Here is an 18,305-nt window from a genome sequence, read left to right on the forward strand (position 1 = left end):
TACTGAAGAAAGTCAGTACTCTTTTTGTCTGAGCCTCTTTATTGAACAACTGCAGGCGTAGAGCTTTTGTTTTGCTTGTGGAAGGGAGAGATAAGTAGCTGCACTGTACACAGGCTGTAGGAGTCACATTTCCAGAAGCACAGGGCTGGGACTGGGTGGCTGGAATCCAAGGGCGGAGTAAGAATATTTCCAGCAAGAAGAAACATGACAGGAAGAGAGAGACTGAGAGGCCAAGACAACACGAGGTATTGCTTGGGGGTCCAGCTGATTGCTGCAGTGCATAGGGCAGATTGTAGAGCTAACTTTCAGGGGACTGTAAAGCTGAATAGATAGAGAAGCACTGAAAATGAAAAGGTGCAACGTTCACATTACACTTCCAGTTCTATGTGTACTTTTTTAAATATACAGGATGCAGTTGATATGAAGTACAAGCTTTGTGTTAGATGCTGGGGGATGGGAGCTCCTGGGAATTGAAAATGGCCATGAGGTTTAAAACACAGCCCATTGTATTTCTCCAGGCAGACGCGTGAGAATGTGTTAATTCAGAGCATGCTTTAGTAGGGTTTGTTTACTAAAACGCAACCAACAAAAACTAGTGTTCTGTCGAAAACTCCAACTTCTCCAGATCTCCAACGACGCCAGCTGACTTGCCAGTAAGTGTTTTGGATGAGTTGTCTCGAGTGCGCGTGCGCCACCCTTGGCATTTTCCTAATTCTCATCAAGTTCGACAATGCTCTTCACTGCACCTGCACGGCTTCAGAAGCCTTATCAAGTTCTCAATTTCTGTTTGCGGGCAGACACTTGCCTGACTCTGGCGGCTATATTGAGTGGGACAACGATTAATAACACAACGATTAATAACAGATTAGTCTCATCTTAGTTGATTATAATACTGAAGAGCATTGTCGAACTTGATGAGAGGTAGGAACATGCTTCGGGTGGCGCACACACACTACCCAAACCACTTAATGGCAAGTCAACCGGACGTGACGTCATTGGAGATCTCGAGAAATTGGAGTTTTCGACAGAGAAATTTGAGTTTTCGACAAAGAAATTTGAGTTTTCGACAGAACACTGGCCATAAAAGCTCATAATTTTTCCTTATTCAGCCCCATGGGCTGAACAAGAAGAATCCATCGATTTTCCCCCATCCACACTAAAAGCTTTTCCGAATCATGTCCAGACCAGAACAGTTTGTTCCTGGACCAAAAAAGCATTCCAATGTATCCCTATGGTTTATTGTTTACACCAGACAGTCCGGTCCGGTCCAGACAAAAAAATACTGCTCGTCTTATTTTCTCTGGTCTGGAATGCACTGGAACGCATGGAAATGCATAAAAAACACACAGACAAATGCATGCAAACTCACTGGACTGCACCTGTAAGTCAGTTTTATGACTTGTTCACACCATAACTGCATCAGAACAAGGTGTGTTTGTGCAGCTGCAGTGCAATGTGGACACGTTTGTTATGCATTTTTGATGCATTAAGGTGCATTTTTTTACCTCAAAATTCAAATTAGACTATTATGTCCCTTCCTTCTTCCTGTCAGTGCACTTCCTTCGTTGTTTGGGGTCAAGTTGTAGCTCAGGCATGATTCCTATGTTTGCAGATATGGTGTTAGGCCTGGATCACACTGACGGGTCTATTCACTAAGCTGCCGAGGGCAGCCGAGTGAACAACCGACCCCAAGTGAAGTGAGCCGAACACTGTTAGGCTATTCACTTCAGGCTTGTAGGGCTGATTTCAGCCATATATCGGCTGAAATCAGCCATACATCGGCTTGCTTCGCATGGGTTCGGGTCGGCCGAACATGACCCGGCTGACCCGAAGTGCAGAAGTAGTTCGACTCAGCCGATCCAACATCTGGATCGGCTGAGCCGAAACTCCGGCAGGCTACTCACTGCTGTTCGGCCTACTCTTATAAATGCCGAACAGCAGTGAGTGAATAGCCGAATGCCGCTGAGCGGCATTCGGCTCAGCTGTTCTGCTTGGTCCCTCAGAGGGACCGAGCAGAACAGAAAAATAGTTTAAAAAGTTTTAAAAAAGTAAATAGAAAATGATTGTGTGGAGCTTGCAATGACAGCTAGCTCCGCCCAACAGTTTTCTAATGTCCGGCGGGTTCTGCTGCCGTAAAAAAAAAAAGAAAAAAGCCTTCCGCTCCCTGCCGCCCAGGAGAGAAACACTGATTTATCTTTTTTTTTCCTTTATTCTGACACGGAGCTGTGTCAGAATAGAAAAAAAAAACGTTTTTGCACCTTGGAATGCATTGCTAGATTCCTATTGGCTATTTCAATTTGCAAATCCTTCGGCAGCTTCGTGAATAAACCCCTGAGTCTTTCGTAACGCTTTTTCTGCTCTAAAAACGCTCCAAAAAATGCACACAAAAAAATCATTAATTTCTATGGCCCTGTTCCTATCTGAGCAACTTTTAGCAATTACCAAAACGCCTGTTGCTGGAAAAAGTAGCATATTCCAGCTCGTTTTGACCCCATAGACTCAATAGGAAATGCCTGAAAGCGAGCGTTTGTTGTGTTTTTGCGCATTTAACGTGTGTCTGCCCGCCCATTAATATCGATGAGCTAGAATCTGCTCACAAAAATGTGTGACTTGATTTATGAAAACATGCGTAGAAAAACAAAACAAAGTTCAACAGAACAAACTGAAAAGAGAAGCAAGTTGCCATGCACAGCTGCTCCAGATTTAGTCTGCTCCAGTTTTGATAAATTTCCCACTGTATGTCTTCTCTAGATTCGTCCATATGCACATATGGTCAAGCCTTTTAAGTATCAGGCAACCTATCATATTAATGAAATGGTCATATGTTTTAGTCTTTTGGTGTTTTACCCCTGGTTGTCCCAGTTTAAAAGACACACAGGTCATGGAAGGGACATTGCCTATGATATTTGGAAATGAGTGTGGTTTTGGTGGGCCAGAAGGGAGATTTTACCTTCCGACGTTTTGAGCTATAGGGCACTTTAAAGGTTGACCAAAAAAGGGTTCTCCTAGCAAGGGAACTCTGACTGCAATACTCACAACATTTTCTATGGTGTGGTGCTTTCCCCTAGTTGCTATTACTTTTTGGCACTAGATTTCTTCAGTGAACATGCTTTCAGTGCAGAGTTTAATGGACCAGCCTCTGAGAGGTTGTCATTGGCACCCTACACTCACATACGGTAGTGTAAAGATGGGTTCTTACAACCTCATGTCAGTGAGGCTCTCTACATCAATGAGCGCCCCCCAACACCAAAGAAGAAGCAAAGAGTTAGAAGACCCTGCTCATCACATGACTAGCCTAAAAATATATGGAAAGGTCAAGTATAAAAAAATTGCAAAATATACAGCTAGGGGGAGCCAGGGCCGGATTTCTATTTCGGACGCCTGTAGCCATGAATGGAAATCTGTTTAGCCTGAGCTGGCGCCCATACCTGCTGCAGGACCAGCTGGTTTTCACATTTGCAGAGAAGGACCCTGGCGTCATGTAAGGGTACCCAGAAAACAGCAAGTCCCCCTGCACTCCTTACAGCACTTCCGGTCCAAGTAGCAATAGTGGTGCTCGCAGTGACAATCACGGATGGCGCAGTGCACAACAGTCAATGAAGGATAGAAATCACCAGCACTCAGCAAATGAAATTCAAAAAATGTTCATTTATTTGGACTAAACGTCACACATATCGCATAATCCAATCCAATGTTTCGGGCCCATGCAGGGTCCCTTCATCAGGGCAGAGATGTGACCTACAGGGCAGATGTGGTCACATCTCTGCCCTGATGAAGGGACCCTGCGTGGTCCTGAAACGTTGGATTGGATTATGCGATATGTGTGACGTTTAGTCCAAATAAATTGACATTTTTTGAATTTCATTTGCTGAGTGCTGGTGACTTCTATCCTTCATGTAAGGCTACCATACACACCTATCTACATCAGATAGGCATTTTACAAGGCAGCCTTATGCAGCGCCGGGGTCCTTCTCCTGCGTTTGCAGAAGCCGGCGGTTCCTAAAGGCGCTGCTAGTCTTGGAACAGGAGGGTGCATTTCTTGCAGAATGCTCCCTCCTTGCTTTTGCAGGTGTTGTATCTTGACACAACACTGGGAATTAAGCAGAGTAGGTACCTGCACTGTGCCCCTCTATGGAGGGCGCCTGTGGGCACGTGACTACTCTGCCTAATGGTGAATCTGGCCCCAGGGGAGCCCAGAGTAGGACTTTAAAGTACAACTTTACTGAGAATATGAAAGCTCTATTCAGCAGACCTAGCATCAGATATATTTGATCATGCTATATGCATGCATTCTGAGTTATATGCAAGTGCAACACTTGTATAGCTTCTGAAAAAGAATGCAGTGCTCCTGCACTCAATGCCTTCCTCTCCAGTTTTTTTTCAAAACGACAACACCATCTTTGTTCAGGCATCAGCCAGGGTTATCATTTACTTCCAGATATCGCAAAAATCCTGGTGCCTAGACAATTGTCTTTATGTTCAGAGCTGCGGGTAGACATGTATCATATGTAAATCAGCCCTTTGATGTGGCTTCTCAACATGCTACAACTAGTGTTACAGTCTGATTGACCACTGGGTAGACTGAGTAAATTCCTCATCCAGCTTGCAGCAGATTGATTTCTGTACTGCGCGGGTCAGTGACTCATTAAATTATTTGGATCAAATCCTCTTTTAGCTCTACAGTGTTATACTCAAGTAAATTAATTATACCGGACATTTATATTATGTGGATTCAGTGATGTGCTAGTGGAATATCCCTTTAAATTACAAAAATGCTAATACTGTTTCTGTTTTTCCCTTTTCAGGGCCGTTGATTTTGATTAAATAAGTCTCCATGTGGGCTACTGTAGCTAAACATTTATTACGGAGCAAAGTCCGTCTGTGTTCATTAAATGTTCAAAGGAACAAAAAATTTCCTTGCAGCTTCCTGGTGCAAATTTCTCGAGGACAACACAGTGCTCCTGTCTATGACCAGACTGCTCACACTGAGACCATGATCCAGCACATTGAGGTATTGGATTCTGAACGCCTTGTCTGCGTACACTGGAAGGATGCAGGGCAAAGTCTATACCCGTATGTATGGCTGAGAGACAACTGCCAGTGTCCTAAATGCTTCCTGCGGTCTGCCAAAGCCAGAAAACTTCCCATTGAGGATCTGGATGTAAACACTGGACTGGATAAAGTGAATCTCTACAACGGAAAGAAGGTACACAGATCAATGCTTTCAGGAGGGTCTAATGAACTTGTTTTCCTTATACCTCTAATACAAGAAAATTAAAGTATATCTAAAGCCAAAGCTTTTTTTTTATTTTGGATTGAGTATAAAATGTTGAAAACCCCTGTCACTTCCTGTCCTCTAGACAAAACAGGAAATGAGATGAAATCTCTTAAAGAAGAATGTCAGGAAAACATTCTAACACTTACAATGGGGATACTCCAGCACCGCAAGGGTTAAGTGCTCCTATTTGTCCAGGTTCAAAAATAACAGCCATACTCACCTGAAGTTCCAAGCTGGCCGACTGTCACAGGGCTCCCTCCAGCCTCTCCCCTTCTACACTGTAGCATTGGAATGTTCCTCAGTGACCTCATGTCTATACACCGTGTATAGAACAAGATGATTTATGGGACCTTAGACTGCTGCAGAGGAGGGGGAGAGAGGCTGGAAGAACTGGTCTAAGAACAAGTCAGCTCCACATTTCAGGTGAGTATAACTTTTATTTTTAAACCTAGCCAAAAAGGAGCAGCTTAACCCTTGCAGGGCTGGAGTCATTCCACTGCAAGGGTTAATAAAAAATGTTCTTGGAGTTCGGTGTCCTGTTTTCTGATTCACAATACAAATTTTAAACTTTCTCCAACATTCGGTCCAGCAAGACAAATAGGTAAATGCTCCACAATCCAATGTTTCGGGCCCATGCAGGGTCCCTTCATCAGGGCAGAGATGTGACCTACAGGGCAGATGTGGTCACATCTCTGCCCTGATGAAGGGACCCTGCGTGGTCCTGAAACGTTGGATTGGATTATGCGATATGTGTGACGTTTAGTCCAAATAAATTGACATTTTTTGAATTTCATTTGCTGAGTGCTGGTGACTTCTATCCTTCATGTAAGGCTACCATACACACCTATCTACATCAGATAGGCATTTTACAAGGCAGCCTTATGCAGCGCCGGGGTCCTTCTCCTGCGTTTGCAGAAGCCGGCGGTTCCTAAAGGCGCTGCTAGTCTTGGAACAGGAGGGTGCATTTCTTGCAGAATGCTCCCTCCTTGCTTTTGCAGGTGTTGTATCTTGACACAACACTGGGAATTAAGCAGAGTAGGTACCTGCACTGTGCCCCTCTATGGAGGGCGCCTGTGGGCACGTGACTACTCTGCCTAATGGTGAATCTGGCCCCAGGGGAGCCCAGAGTAGGACTTTAAAGTACAACTTTACTGAGAATATGAAAGCTCTATTCAGCAGACCTAGCATCAGATATATTTGATCATGCTATATGCATGCATTCTGAGTTATATGCAAGTGCAACACTTGTATAGCTTCTGAAAAAGAATGCAGTGCTCCTGCACTCAATGCCTTCCTCTCCAGTTTTTTTTCAAAACGACAACACCATCTTTGTTCAGGCATCAGCCAGGGTTATCATTTACTTCCAGATATCGCAAAAATCCTGGTGCCTAGACAATTGTCTTTATGTTCAGAGCTGCGGGTAGACATGTATCATATGTAAATCAGCCCTTTGATGTGGCTTCTCAACATGCTACAACTAGTGTTACAGTCTGATTGACCACTGGGTAGACTGAGTAAATTCCTCATCCAGCTTGCAGCAGATTGATTTCTGTACTGCGCGGGTCAGTGACTCATTAAATTATTTGGATCAAATCCTCTTTTAGCTCTACAGTGTTATACTCAAGTAAATTAATTATACCGGACATTTATATTATGTGGATTCAGTGATGTGCTAGTGGAATATCCCTTTAAATTACAAAAATGCTAATACTGTTTCTGTTTTTCCCTTTTCAGGGCCGTTGATTTTGATTAAATAAGTCTCCATGTGGGCTACTGTAGCTAAACATTTATTACGGAGCAAAGTCCGTCTGTGTTCATTAAATGTTCAAAGGAACAAAAAATTTCCTTGCAGCTTCCTGGTGCAAATTTCTCGAGGACAACACAGTGCTCCTGTCTATGACCAGACTGCTCACACTGAGACCATGATCCAGCACATTGAGGTATTGGATTCTGAACGCCTTGTCTGCGTACACTGGAAGGATGCAGGGCAAAGTCTATACCCGTATGTATGGCTGAGAGACAACTGCCAGTGTCCTAAATGCTTCCTGCGGTCTGCCAAAGCCAGAAAACTTCCCATTGAGGATCTGGATGTAAACACTGGACTGGATAAAGTGAATCTCTACAACGGAAAGAAGGTACACAGATCAATGCTTTCAGGAGGGTCTAATGAACTTGTTTTCCTTATACCTCTAATACAAGAAAATTAAAGTATATCTAAAGCCAAAGCTTTTTTTTTATTTTGGATTGAGTATAAAATGTTGAAAACCCCTGTCACTTCCTGTCCTCTAGACAAAACAGGAAATGAGATGAAATCTCTTAAAGAAGAATGTCAGGAAAACATTCTAACACTTACAATGGGGATACTCCAGCACCGCAAGGGTTAAGTGCTCCTATTTGTCCAGGTTCAAAAATAACAGCCATACTCACCTGAAGTTCCAAGCTGGCCGACTGTCACAGGGCTCCCTCCAGCCTCTCCCCTTCTACACTGTAGCATTGGAATGTTCCTCAGTGACCTCATGTCTATACACCGTGTATAGAACAAGATGATTTATGGGACCTTAGACTGCTGCAGAGGAGGGGGAGAGAGGCTGGAAGAACTGGTCTAAGAACAAGTCAGCTCCACATTTCAGGTGAGTATAACTTTTATTTTTAAACCTAGCCAAAAAGGAGCAGCTTAACCCTTGCAGGGCTGGAGTCATTCCACTGCAAGGGTTAATAAAAAATGTTCTTGGAGTTCGGTGTCCTGTTTTCTGATTCACAATACAAATTTTAAACTTTCTCCAACATTCGGTCCAGCAAGACAAATAGGTAAATGCTCCTAACAAAGACAGAGACAGCAGTAAAACCTAATAGAGGTTCTAACCACTTAACACTCCAAAATGAAGACAAAGGTTTTGGCTGTAGATATATTTTAAGACCTGGATTATTTATAAATGCCTGACAGGGGTTTTGACCATCCTTACCATGGCTATAGATTCGATTTAATTGTTTTCAAAATGCATTTTTTACTCAAGTGGACGAAATGTAAAACACAAGTAAAATAGTTCAGAAAGGTGAAAAACAATGGGTGGAATTCATGAAAACTGAAGCAGTTTCCTTATAGCAACCAATCAGCAGCTCTCCTCAGTTTGTTCAGTTAAGCTTTGAAAATTAAAGAGACAAGCTGATTGGTTGCCATGCACAACTACTCCAGATTGTCTGCTCCAGTTTTTATGAACTCCCCTCATTGTGCATAGCGCAGTTATCAATAATGTCCAGCAAGCAGTTACCTTCTGTTTTCTAAAAGAAAAAATTAAGTACGATGGGAAGTGTAGGAGGGGTAACACATCCTAGTTCAATAGATAATTTGTAAAATACACAATAATGGACTTTTAAGGTACCCACAAACTCAGCTTGATTAAGATATAACCAAATTTTCATTTACCGTATACAGGGCCATCTTTAATATTGATTGGACCCTGGGCAAACAATTTCTTGGGCCCCCTCCTCCCCTCCCGGCACTAACAGCAGCATACGGAAGAGGTGGGGCAACACTATGTGATGCTGATCGCATAGTAAACAGAATGGTGCTGCAAGGGTTGCTGCCTTTTCTTCAAGCGAATCCCGAACAGTCTAACACCACACTGCAACTTTTTTTAGAATAAACAAGAGAGAACGAGGAGAGAGAGGGAGGAGAGACAGGCAGGGGACAGAGCGAGGAGAGACAGCCAGGGGAGAGAGGAGAGACAGCCAGGAGAGAGAGAAGAGAGAGTGAGGCGAGACAGCCAGGAGAGAGACAGTTAGAATAGAGAGAGGAGAGACAGCCAGGAGAGAGAGAAAAGAGACAGCAAGGATAAAGAGAGAAGAGACAGCCAGGAGAGAGACAGTTAGAATAGAGAGAGGAGAGACAGCCAGGAGAGAGACAGTTAGAATAGAGAGAGGAGAGACAGCCAGGAGAGAGACAGTTAGAATAGAGAGAGGAGAGACAGCCAGGAGAGAGAGCAGGGAGAGGCAGCCAGGAAAGAGAGCAAGAAGAGACAGCCAGGGGAGACGGCGAGGAGAGACAGCCAGAGAGAGCAAGGAGAGACAGCCACGAGAGAAAGCGAGAAGAGACAGCCAAGGGAGAGAGCAAAGACAGACAGCCAGGAGAAAGATTGAGGAAAGACAGCCAGGAGAGAGAGCAAGGAGAGACAGCTGGGAGAGAGAGAAAGAGAGGAGAGGCAGCCAAGAGAGAGAGCTAGGGGAGAGAGCAAAGAGAGACAGTTAGGAGAGAGAGCTAGGAGAGACAGACAAGAGAGAAAGAGGAGAGGAGAGAGAGGCAGGAGAGACAGCCAGGGGATAGAGTGAGAGACAGCCAGGAGAAAGAACAAGGACAGACAGCCAGGAGAGAGACAGGATATTCAATATCCTGGTGGGAAGCTGTGCGGAGTCTCTGGAGGACTATACGGGATCTCAGGAGGGCTGTGTACGGGGGTCTCAGGCGGGCTGTGCAGGTATCAGTGCAGTAGCATCCATAGTGAATTATAAACGTGCAATGCATTTTATAGACCAACTACACATGCAATCTAATAATAATCTACATGTGATATAAATATATAAGTATGCAGAATAACCCTATGGTGAATAAATACAATATATAGTGGAAAAATACCTAATCATGTATTCACCATAGGGTGATTCTGCGCATTTATATATTTCTGTATTTATTTCACATGTAGATTATCATTAAAGAGACATTGAAGTAAAAAGTTTTTTTCCCTCCCCCCAGGGTAATGTTAGCACTTACCTTAAATGATGTCTCTTATTCCGATCTTCTTCTTTCCTGATGTTTTCATCTGTCCCTCCAGCGGTGCGGCAGCTCTCCGATCCAGCGCTGACTCCTCTCTGCTTGCAGGCACTTCCAAACCAGTGGGGTCTGCATGCGGGTACACGCGTCCATAGACTTACCTTGCTTCCCTTTTCGTCTCCCGGCCGATAATCCGAACTGTGCATGCGTCCGCCCCAAGATCCTTTGCTTTTGCGGCCGCACGAGCAGTTCCTGATTCTCGACGCGTGAGCGCGCACCGCTGTTAAAGCGTGTTTTTTTAAATTTTACTTTTTGTCTATATCTACTTGCTAGAACCCCTTTAAATTACATATGTAGTTGGTCTCTATAGCGCAGTGCACATTTATAATTCACTTTTTTTAGGTGTTATATACAGTTTTTTAGCATGGCAGCTTAGGGGTTTGTTGTTCCACAGCACAGATCCTGTTTGTAATATTATCGATAGGTGCATCCCTAGTATTGAGAGTACAGGAAGCTTTGCTGCAGCCATACATAGAACTTGATAATTACATTCTCTTTAAAAACTCTAAATCCTGCTTCAGCAGCATAGATTGAACTAGAGAAGCAATGTCAGCAACCTGCTCTGCATATGTATGTGTTGCACACAGTATATGTAGCATACATATACTGTGGCATATTTGGGCACTTACTTGGTGTGAAGGTCCAGAGAGGGGAGGCAGGAGGGGACACCGTAGGGGTGACATCTCAGTGCACGGTGTGTGCTCCCAGCAGGGCCCCAGACAACACAGGAGATCAGAGAACGGACCCTGACCGTATACAAAATCAATTTGAAAAGCAAAAAACCATCTTAAAATTAATGTTAATCACATTTATTTTATCAATAATGTCACTTGTTATGGGTGTACGGAGGGGTTTCGCTCAACACAATTTACGGACAGTGCCGCTTTAAGAGGAAATTGAGGCAGAGCTGAAATGTATAAAACATACAAAACATTATTCTACCTTATTAAATATGTACAAAACAATCTCATATAATGTATTTACATTTTGCTTTGATATAGGGACCCATCCACCTAGAGGCATCGCATATTTTGTATTTTACACATTTTCTAAGAGAGTGTACACTGCTATTATCCTAGTATAACAGTGAATAAAATATATTCTCTATATACACAATGGGCAAAAAACAAAGATCATTAATAATTAGTACATCAATCTCTACCATACTGGATAAAATGTGCCCCTGTGTGTAGTATCAGAATATACAAAAAATGTGCATGGGCGCTCTATTATTATTATTACATAGGATTTATATAGTGCCAACAGTTTGTGCAGCGCTTTACAATGTAAGGATGACATTACAATCACAATACAATTCAAGACAAGATGGTAAGGAGGGCCCTGCCCCTGAGGGCTTACAATCTAAAAGGGAGGGAGAAGTGATACATGAGGAGGTAGCTGTTTGGGGATGAATTGTTTGAGAAAGTGTTGGTTCAGTGGTTCGGTTGAGGTGGGATAGGCTTCCCTGATCCCCTCTATCAGATGTGTTGCAGTGTTTGGCTCTGCACTGTGTGTTTTTTGGACATTATTAGGATAATAGCACTGCACTCGTGTTTTCTGACTGCTTTAAACATGTTAACCTAAACTGATGAAAAATGAAATAGGTTGCTTTCAGCTTACTAGTCCCTAGTTGTTGTGGCTGCATTCGTTTTTTTGGGGGGTGTTTTTTTCAGGCCAAGTACTTTTTTGCAAGCACAGAAAAGGTGAGTTGATCCTGCCAGAAATCTTGGGTATATGTAACTTTCTGTGTACTGAAGTGGAAGCTCAAACAATGTTATCAGCTTACCTAGCTATTCTATGGAGATGAGCAGAAGATGGGGTGTTTGTATACCAAATCAAGAAAGCAGCTTAGGGTGATAGCTCTGTTCCTTTATAGTGAGTGAGCATTGTCAACCTAGGACAGGAAGTATGTTGCTGGCAGGATCATCAGGTGAAATTAAAGCGGAAAATAGACTGAAAAAAACCCCAAATGCAGCCGCCACATCACTTTAACCAGTTGAAGTGCGCGGTGTTACACCCCCTTCCCATCCAGGCCATTTTTCAGTATTCAGCGCTGCGGTACTTTGACTGACATTTATTCCGTCATGCAACGCTGTACTGAAATGAATTTGATACCATTTTTTGGGGACAGATAGAGCTTTCCTTTGGTGGTATTTATTCACCACTGCAGTTTTAATTTTTTACTATATTAAGGAAAAAATGTCCCTTTGTTTTTTTTGCAACGGGTGGACGGCAACTGGTTACAGTAGAACTATGAGCTGCAGTGTCTGGGAGGGGGAGGATGTGAGACACAAATGAGGATTTGGTTCAGTCAGGGACGTAAAGAAAGTTTTTTAGTTTACATTATGAAGCGTGTGCATTACATAGTAACCGGGATATAAAGATCAACTCCACTTTTCTATCCATGTTTTATGATGCATGCATATCCAGAGTGTGACATGAAACATTGATCACAGTTGCAATGCTTTGCAGACTCAAATGCAAAAATGGTAAACACGCAACCTAAAGTCGGGGGACTTTGAAAGTGCTATTTTGCTGAAGAAAGAAAACTGTACTTTGTGTTTGAAACCCCTGCGAGGGTAAACCTGTGTGGACTTTTGAGTTGGATTCAAAAAAAGTGGGCAAGGAAGCCCTTAAAAGAAGTCATAAGCGAGTGGATGCGTCCTTAGTGCGCTACCATTGGAAGCTAAATCTCACAGTGTACATTGATTAATGTTTTGTAAAAGCTTGATTATGCCTTTAAATGACCAGGCAGTCAGTGTAGAAATTGACCATCTTGTGTGTCTTGAAGTTTTAACACACATTACACAGGCATGGTCTACTGTTGACACCATCAGGAAACCTACGGTACCATGAGAAATTTCATGCAGCCATTTCTCATGTATATAGACAGGTAGCAGTTAATAATGGGCAGCAGGAGATTAGCAGCACAGAGATTAAAAGGATAAAAAAAGGTAAAAACAATTATTTCTATCCAAGGAGAGAAACACTGCTTTTTGTTTTTTTTTCTTGGTCTGACACGGAGCCGTGTTAGAATAGAAAAAAAAAAAAAAAACAATTTTGGCCATAGGAATGCATTGCTAGATTCCTATTGGCTATATCAATCAGACAAAACATAAATATAGCTGCTTGGAAAATGATTGGATTTTATTGGTCTGTTGCACTTGCCGGGTATGTGGACGTTATATACATGGAAAACAATATGGGTACCATTTAAATGAGAAGGCCGTTCAATGGTGGTGGTGGGGGGGGGGACTAATGTGATAATGTTATTCAATGTTGTGTTTTTCTACTTATGTGCCATCCTATGTCGCAAACAGAGTAAGCTCCTCAATTGATTGCATGCTTGTAACAGCTTTACATAAACTGAAGCCCCAGTTCACACCTTCGCGCTCACTTTGACATGTGTTCACACAATGCGTTGAAAACGTGCACTGCACCTGCAGTGCCATTACTTGTTAATGGCACCCCAAACATGGCCAGTAAAATTCACTTTTTTCACTTTTTTTCACCGTGCATCAAACTCCCACAGACGCATAGGAAAGAATATGAGCTGCTTTGCCACCATTGTTTTGCCAGGTAGCACAGCCATCCTAATTACCTAAATCTTCTCTACTGCAGTTATAACAATACACTCTGGTCACTTCTTTTCCTCCAACCAGTGATTAGACAGGAGAAGCATGAGAATGTTGAGGTCATCCCTCTACTCCTTCTATTAGCATGTAGACATGTAAGCTGCAGAAAAATTTGGTTCAGATATTTTATTTCGGGATTCGGTCTGAAATTCAATTTAGTTCAGGTTACTGATACGTCCCAAATCCAATTTGTTTTTAGTTTCGGATGAGTTTACAAATATTCGTTGCGGATACCACAGAAAACCATATACAGATATTAATACTAAAGCTGAAGCTCCTAGACCCGAATGGCATTCGGGAGTCTGAATTTCCGAATACCATTCGGGAGCTTCAGAAAGCAATACGGGTCTGGGAGCCATATTAAAAGCTGAGGCTTCCAGACCCAAATGGCATTCGGAGGCTCACAAATGCAATTCAGAAATTCGGATCCCGAATGCTATTTGGGTCTAGGAGCCTCAGCTTATGTATATACTGTATATGGCTCCCATGTTGCCGTAACGAAAATTCATTTTCAGACCTATTCAGATGCATTAAACTGAAAAACACATCTGATTAGCCAGAAAAGTCACATGTTCAATTTAGTTTAGTTTTTGAATAAAATTCAGACGAGATCCGAAATTTGGAAATTCGGATTCGGACACATTCGGTTGCATTGGGTACGAAACGAATCGCCCATATCTATTAGCATGTTCCTTGTAAGCATATCTTATACTGTACACTTTATTGGCCCCCTACTACCACCCCTTCCTCTCCCAGTCTAAATTTTACTGTACAAGGCTTAAGAGGCTACCACTAAATCAGATAAAATAAATAAAGTAGCTGCATTTAATAATGTAAGAATTTCTAAAGAATACATAACCACATTATTTTGTGTTTTAGTATCTGCCTAAAGTTCAGATTTAAAATAATTCTACGTATGCCTTTCACAACCCCCCAGGGACTAATGGCTGCCTTGAACCTTAACAAAGACTAACAGCCATCTGTTTTTGTTTTTTTTCTTACAGAAATCACACATTAATGTATCTGTTCTTTTTAAATACATTTATGTGCCCACACATTTGTAGGCCCACAGTTGTTTTTACATGCATGTCCTTTATTTTTTTTAATTTTCATTAAAAGGGCATTTTTTGTTAGCATGTTTTTGTTAGCATTTTTTATTTTATTTATGTCAAACTGCGAAATCTGTATTTTAGAACATTTATTTTCTGTTTTTGCCTATAATAGTGTTCCTTTTGAGAAGACTGCATTTTAATAATCTCGTTTTTTTTTCTTTCCTTTACAGGTAATCATTACTTGGCCAGATGAGCACCAGAGTGAGTTCGATGCCGAATGGCTGAAGAAGCGGTGTTTTTCAAAAGAAGCACGAGCAGAAATGCAAGAGGAGCTGTTTTTGCCAGGTATGTAAAAGTAAATGGATTAGAAGCAAATGCGGCAACTGAGATATGGACAAGCCAAGACACAACATTTAGGGGTCTATCCACGAAGCAGCTGAAGGATCTAGCCGTAGCGTTGGCCGATTCTTTGGCTAGCTTCGGCCCCAGGACCCCTTCGGTTCAGTAGAACCGAAGGGCTGCTGTACGGGCTATTCACTATAGCCCGTACAGCTCCCTAACTTGGCCGAGCGGCTCAGTCGAGCCGAACGCATATGCCTCGGCTCAACTGAGCTGAAAGCCGAAGCTGGCCGCGTGGCCGGCCAATGGCAGCGTGCTTCTGACAGCTGGGCAGAGCCAGCCGTGAACTTACGGCTGGCTCCGGCCACTTGCAGAGAGATCAGCGTCCCAGGTTACCAGCTAACCTGGGACACTGATCTCCAGGCAGCCTAACTCTCCTTGGCACTCCGGGAGTCTCCCGCTCCCGGCCGACAAGGAGCGAAACACTGCTTTTTGTTTTTTTTTCTTGGTCTGACACGGAGCCGTGTCAGAATCGAAAAAAACCCCCAAAAAAACAATTTTGGCCAAAGGAATGCTAGATTTTGGCTATATCAATTTGCAATAGCCAACAGCAAACTAGCACCCGCCCTCTGCTGCAGTTCTCCATCAGGTCCACCATCAGGATTGACAGCAGCAGAGGGCGGGTACAATGCTAGTTTGCTATTGGCTATTGCAAATTGAAATAGCCAATAGGAATCTAGCAATGCATTCCTATGGCCAACATTGTTTTATTTTTTTTCGATTCTGACACGGCTCTGTGTCAGAATAAGAAAAAAAACAAAAAGCAGTGTTTCTCTCTTTGGCGGCCGGGAGCGGGAGAATCCTGGAGTGCCTGGGAGAGTTAGGCTTTTTTTTGCTTTTTTTTGACGGCAGCAGAACCGTCGGCCAATAGAAAACTGCTGGGCGGAGATAGCAGTCATTGCTAGCTCCGCACAATCGTTTTCTATTTTGATTTTTCTACTTTTTTAACTGTTTTTCTGTTCTGCTCTGTACCACAGACAGACCGAGCAGAACAGCTGAGCTGAATGCCGCTCGGCGGCATTCGGCTATTCACTCACTGTTGTTCGGCATCTATGAGAATAGACCGAACAGCAGCGAGTAGCCTGCCGGAGGTTCGGCTTAGCCGATCCAGATGTTGGATCGGCTGAGTCGAACTCCTTCTGCACTTCGAGTCGGCCGAACATGCTAAGCATGTTCGGCCAACCCGAAGCCACGCGAAGCCACCCGATGTACGGCTGATTTCAGCCGATATACGGCTGAAATCAGCCGTACCCGCCTGAAGTGAATAGCCGAACAGTGTCACTTCGCTTTAGGTCGGTCCTTCGCTCGGCTGCCTATGGCAGCTTAGTGAATAGACCCCTTAGTAACTTATTGCATATGGAATATTTCTCAACTTAAGAATGAGACAGAGGAATACTTTAGCATGGTGGCAATATGCAGTTAAAAAGGCTGAGCCTACTTACAGTATACACCGCAAACATATGCCACAATTATTGTACCCAGAATACACTCCTTAAAGAAGGCTAAGTATTAGGTGAGTATAACTTAATTTTCCTCCCCAGACAAAAGCAAATATTTCAAGGGTTAATAAAAGTTTTGCCTGATGTTCTTCTTTAAATTAATGTATCACACGTGAGTGTCTTACAGGCACACCGGAAGACAAAGGTTCATTTTCTAAATTGATTTTCAAAGTTAACTTTAAAATTAAACTCTTCCATTACATATTACATATGTTCCTCCCCAGTGGGGATCTGAGCTCCCTTCCTATTACTCATTACTGGTAGTGATGATGAGCTCAATGTTCAAGCAGAACTTGAGTTCGACTCAAACATTGGCAGTTTGTGTGTTTGGCGAGCACACAAACTGTCAGGGCGTTCGGCGGGCTGTTCGCCCACCCTGCAAGGCACTGTGCCCTGTGAGCCCTGATTGGCTAAGGCCTTGCACCTGAACACAAGACTTTGCCCAATCAGGGCATAGAGAACTGAGAGCCATGATTGGGTAAAGTCATGAGGACTTTGCCCAATCATGGCTCACCTGTTACAACTGTAAACAGTCACTGCTAGCTCTGCCCAATTGTTTACAAGTTGCCTCCATCTGTGAAAATGCCATTCTGCGGCGGGTGTTCGTCGCAGTGGCAGATTTTTTAAAATTATTATTTCTATTTATTTATTTTTTATTTTATTTTTTATTTCGTCGAGTTGTCGTCGTGGTGGACAATGCTGGACATTGTGATTGACGCTGCATTATGTCGATGGATCATTTTTTAAATAAAGGACGTGTCAAAAATCATTTGATTTTTTTCAAATAAATGATTTTTGGTGTTTTTATTTCATCTTTTTTAACCTTTTAGTGAATGGGTACCCCTTACTCATTCACAAGGGGGCCCGCATCTGGGCAATCCTGGAAAAGCACCCTCCCAGTGCCGAGGGCATGTGGCCTGGTATCGCAGGGAGGGGGGGGTGCTCGCTTGTCCCCCCCCCCCCCTTCCTGCCCTGCCAGGCCTGTGCAGGCCTAAAGGGTCTGGTATTTTTTGGAAAGGGGAACCACACAAGTTTTTTCTTTTTTTCTTTTTAAATGTAATTTTTTCTTTACAAATGTCAGTTTTGCTGCAGCAGGTTCTATACATTGTACAAATTTGCCACTTTACAGGCAGGTTAAGGGGAGCCCCCAGGCACGATATTTAAAGGGATTTTTCATTTTTATGGTTACCCTTTAACCACTTGAAGACCGGGGTGTTTCACCCCCTTCCTGGCCAGGCCATTTTTCAGTATTCAGCGCTGCGGTACTTTGACTGACGTTTATTCATCATGCTCACAGTTTCCCCTCTCATGTGCGCGCTGAGTGCAGACTTCCTCCTAGCAGACTTCCGTCCGGCCGTTCACAAACGGCCATGGACGGAAGGTGGTTAAGTAATGTAAAAAATTACTGCTCCTCTAAAAACAGATCCAGGGCAGTACCCGGATCCCCATACCCTTTTAATGGCCATTAACTTGCATATAAGCCTTCAAAAAGGGGTCAATTGATTTTGAAAAGTTCTACCCCCATAGACTTGCATTGAGTTCGAGTTCGAATTTAAATTTTTCCCATGTTTGAAAGTGCGAATTCGAACCGGGGGGGGGGGGGGGAAACATATTTGC

At 43.1% G+C, this 18,305-nt stretch overlaps 1 protein-coding gene across 2 annotated transcripts in view; it reads left to right on the forward strand.

The window, feature by feature from the left end:
* The first annotated feature begins 218 nt into the window (after window positions 1-218).
* Window positions 219-18,305, forward strand: part of BBOX1 (gamma-butyrobetaine hydroxylase 1) — a 60,656-nt gene continuing 42,569 nt past the window's right edge. The window contains exons 1-3 of one of the 2 annotated variants that reach the window (XM_018564091.1): window positions 219-245; window positions 4,806-5,206; window positions 15,021-15,135. In XM_018564091.1, the coding sequence (XP_018419593.1) occupies window positions 4,835-5,206; window positions 15,021-15,135 (487 nt within the window). In that variant the 5' untranslated portion in view covers window positions 219-245; window positions 4,806-4,834. Of the gene's footprint in view, window positions 246-4,805; window positions 5,207-7,013; window positions 7,414-15,020; window positions 15,136-18,305 lie in introns of those variants that run through there. The other variant, XM_018564090.1, reaches the window with a different exon arrangement.

Source organism: Nanorana parkeri, unplaced genomic scaffold (genome assembly GCF_000935625.1).
Source record: "Nanorana parkeri isolate BGI_ZX_2015 unplaced genomic scaffold, ASM93562v1 scaffold724, whole genome shotgun sequence".
Taxonomy (NCBI): Eukaryota; Metazoa; Chordata; class Amphibia; order Anura; family Dicroglossidae; genus Nanorana; species Nanorana parkeri.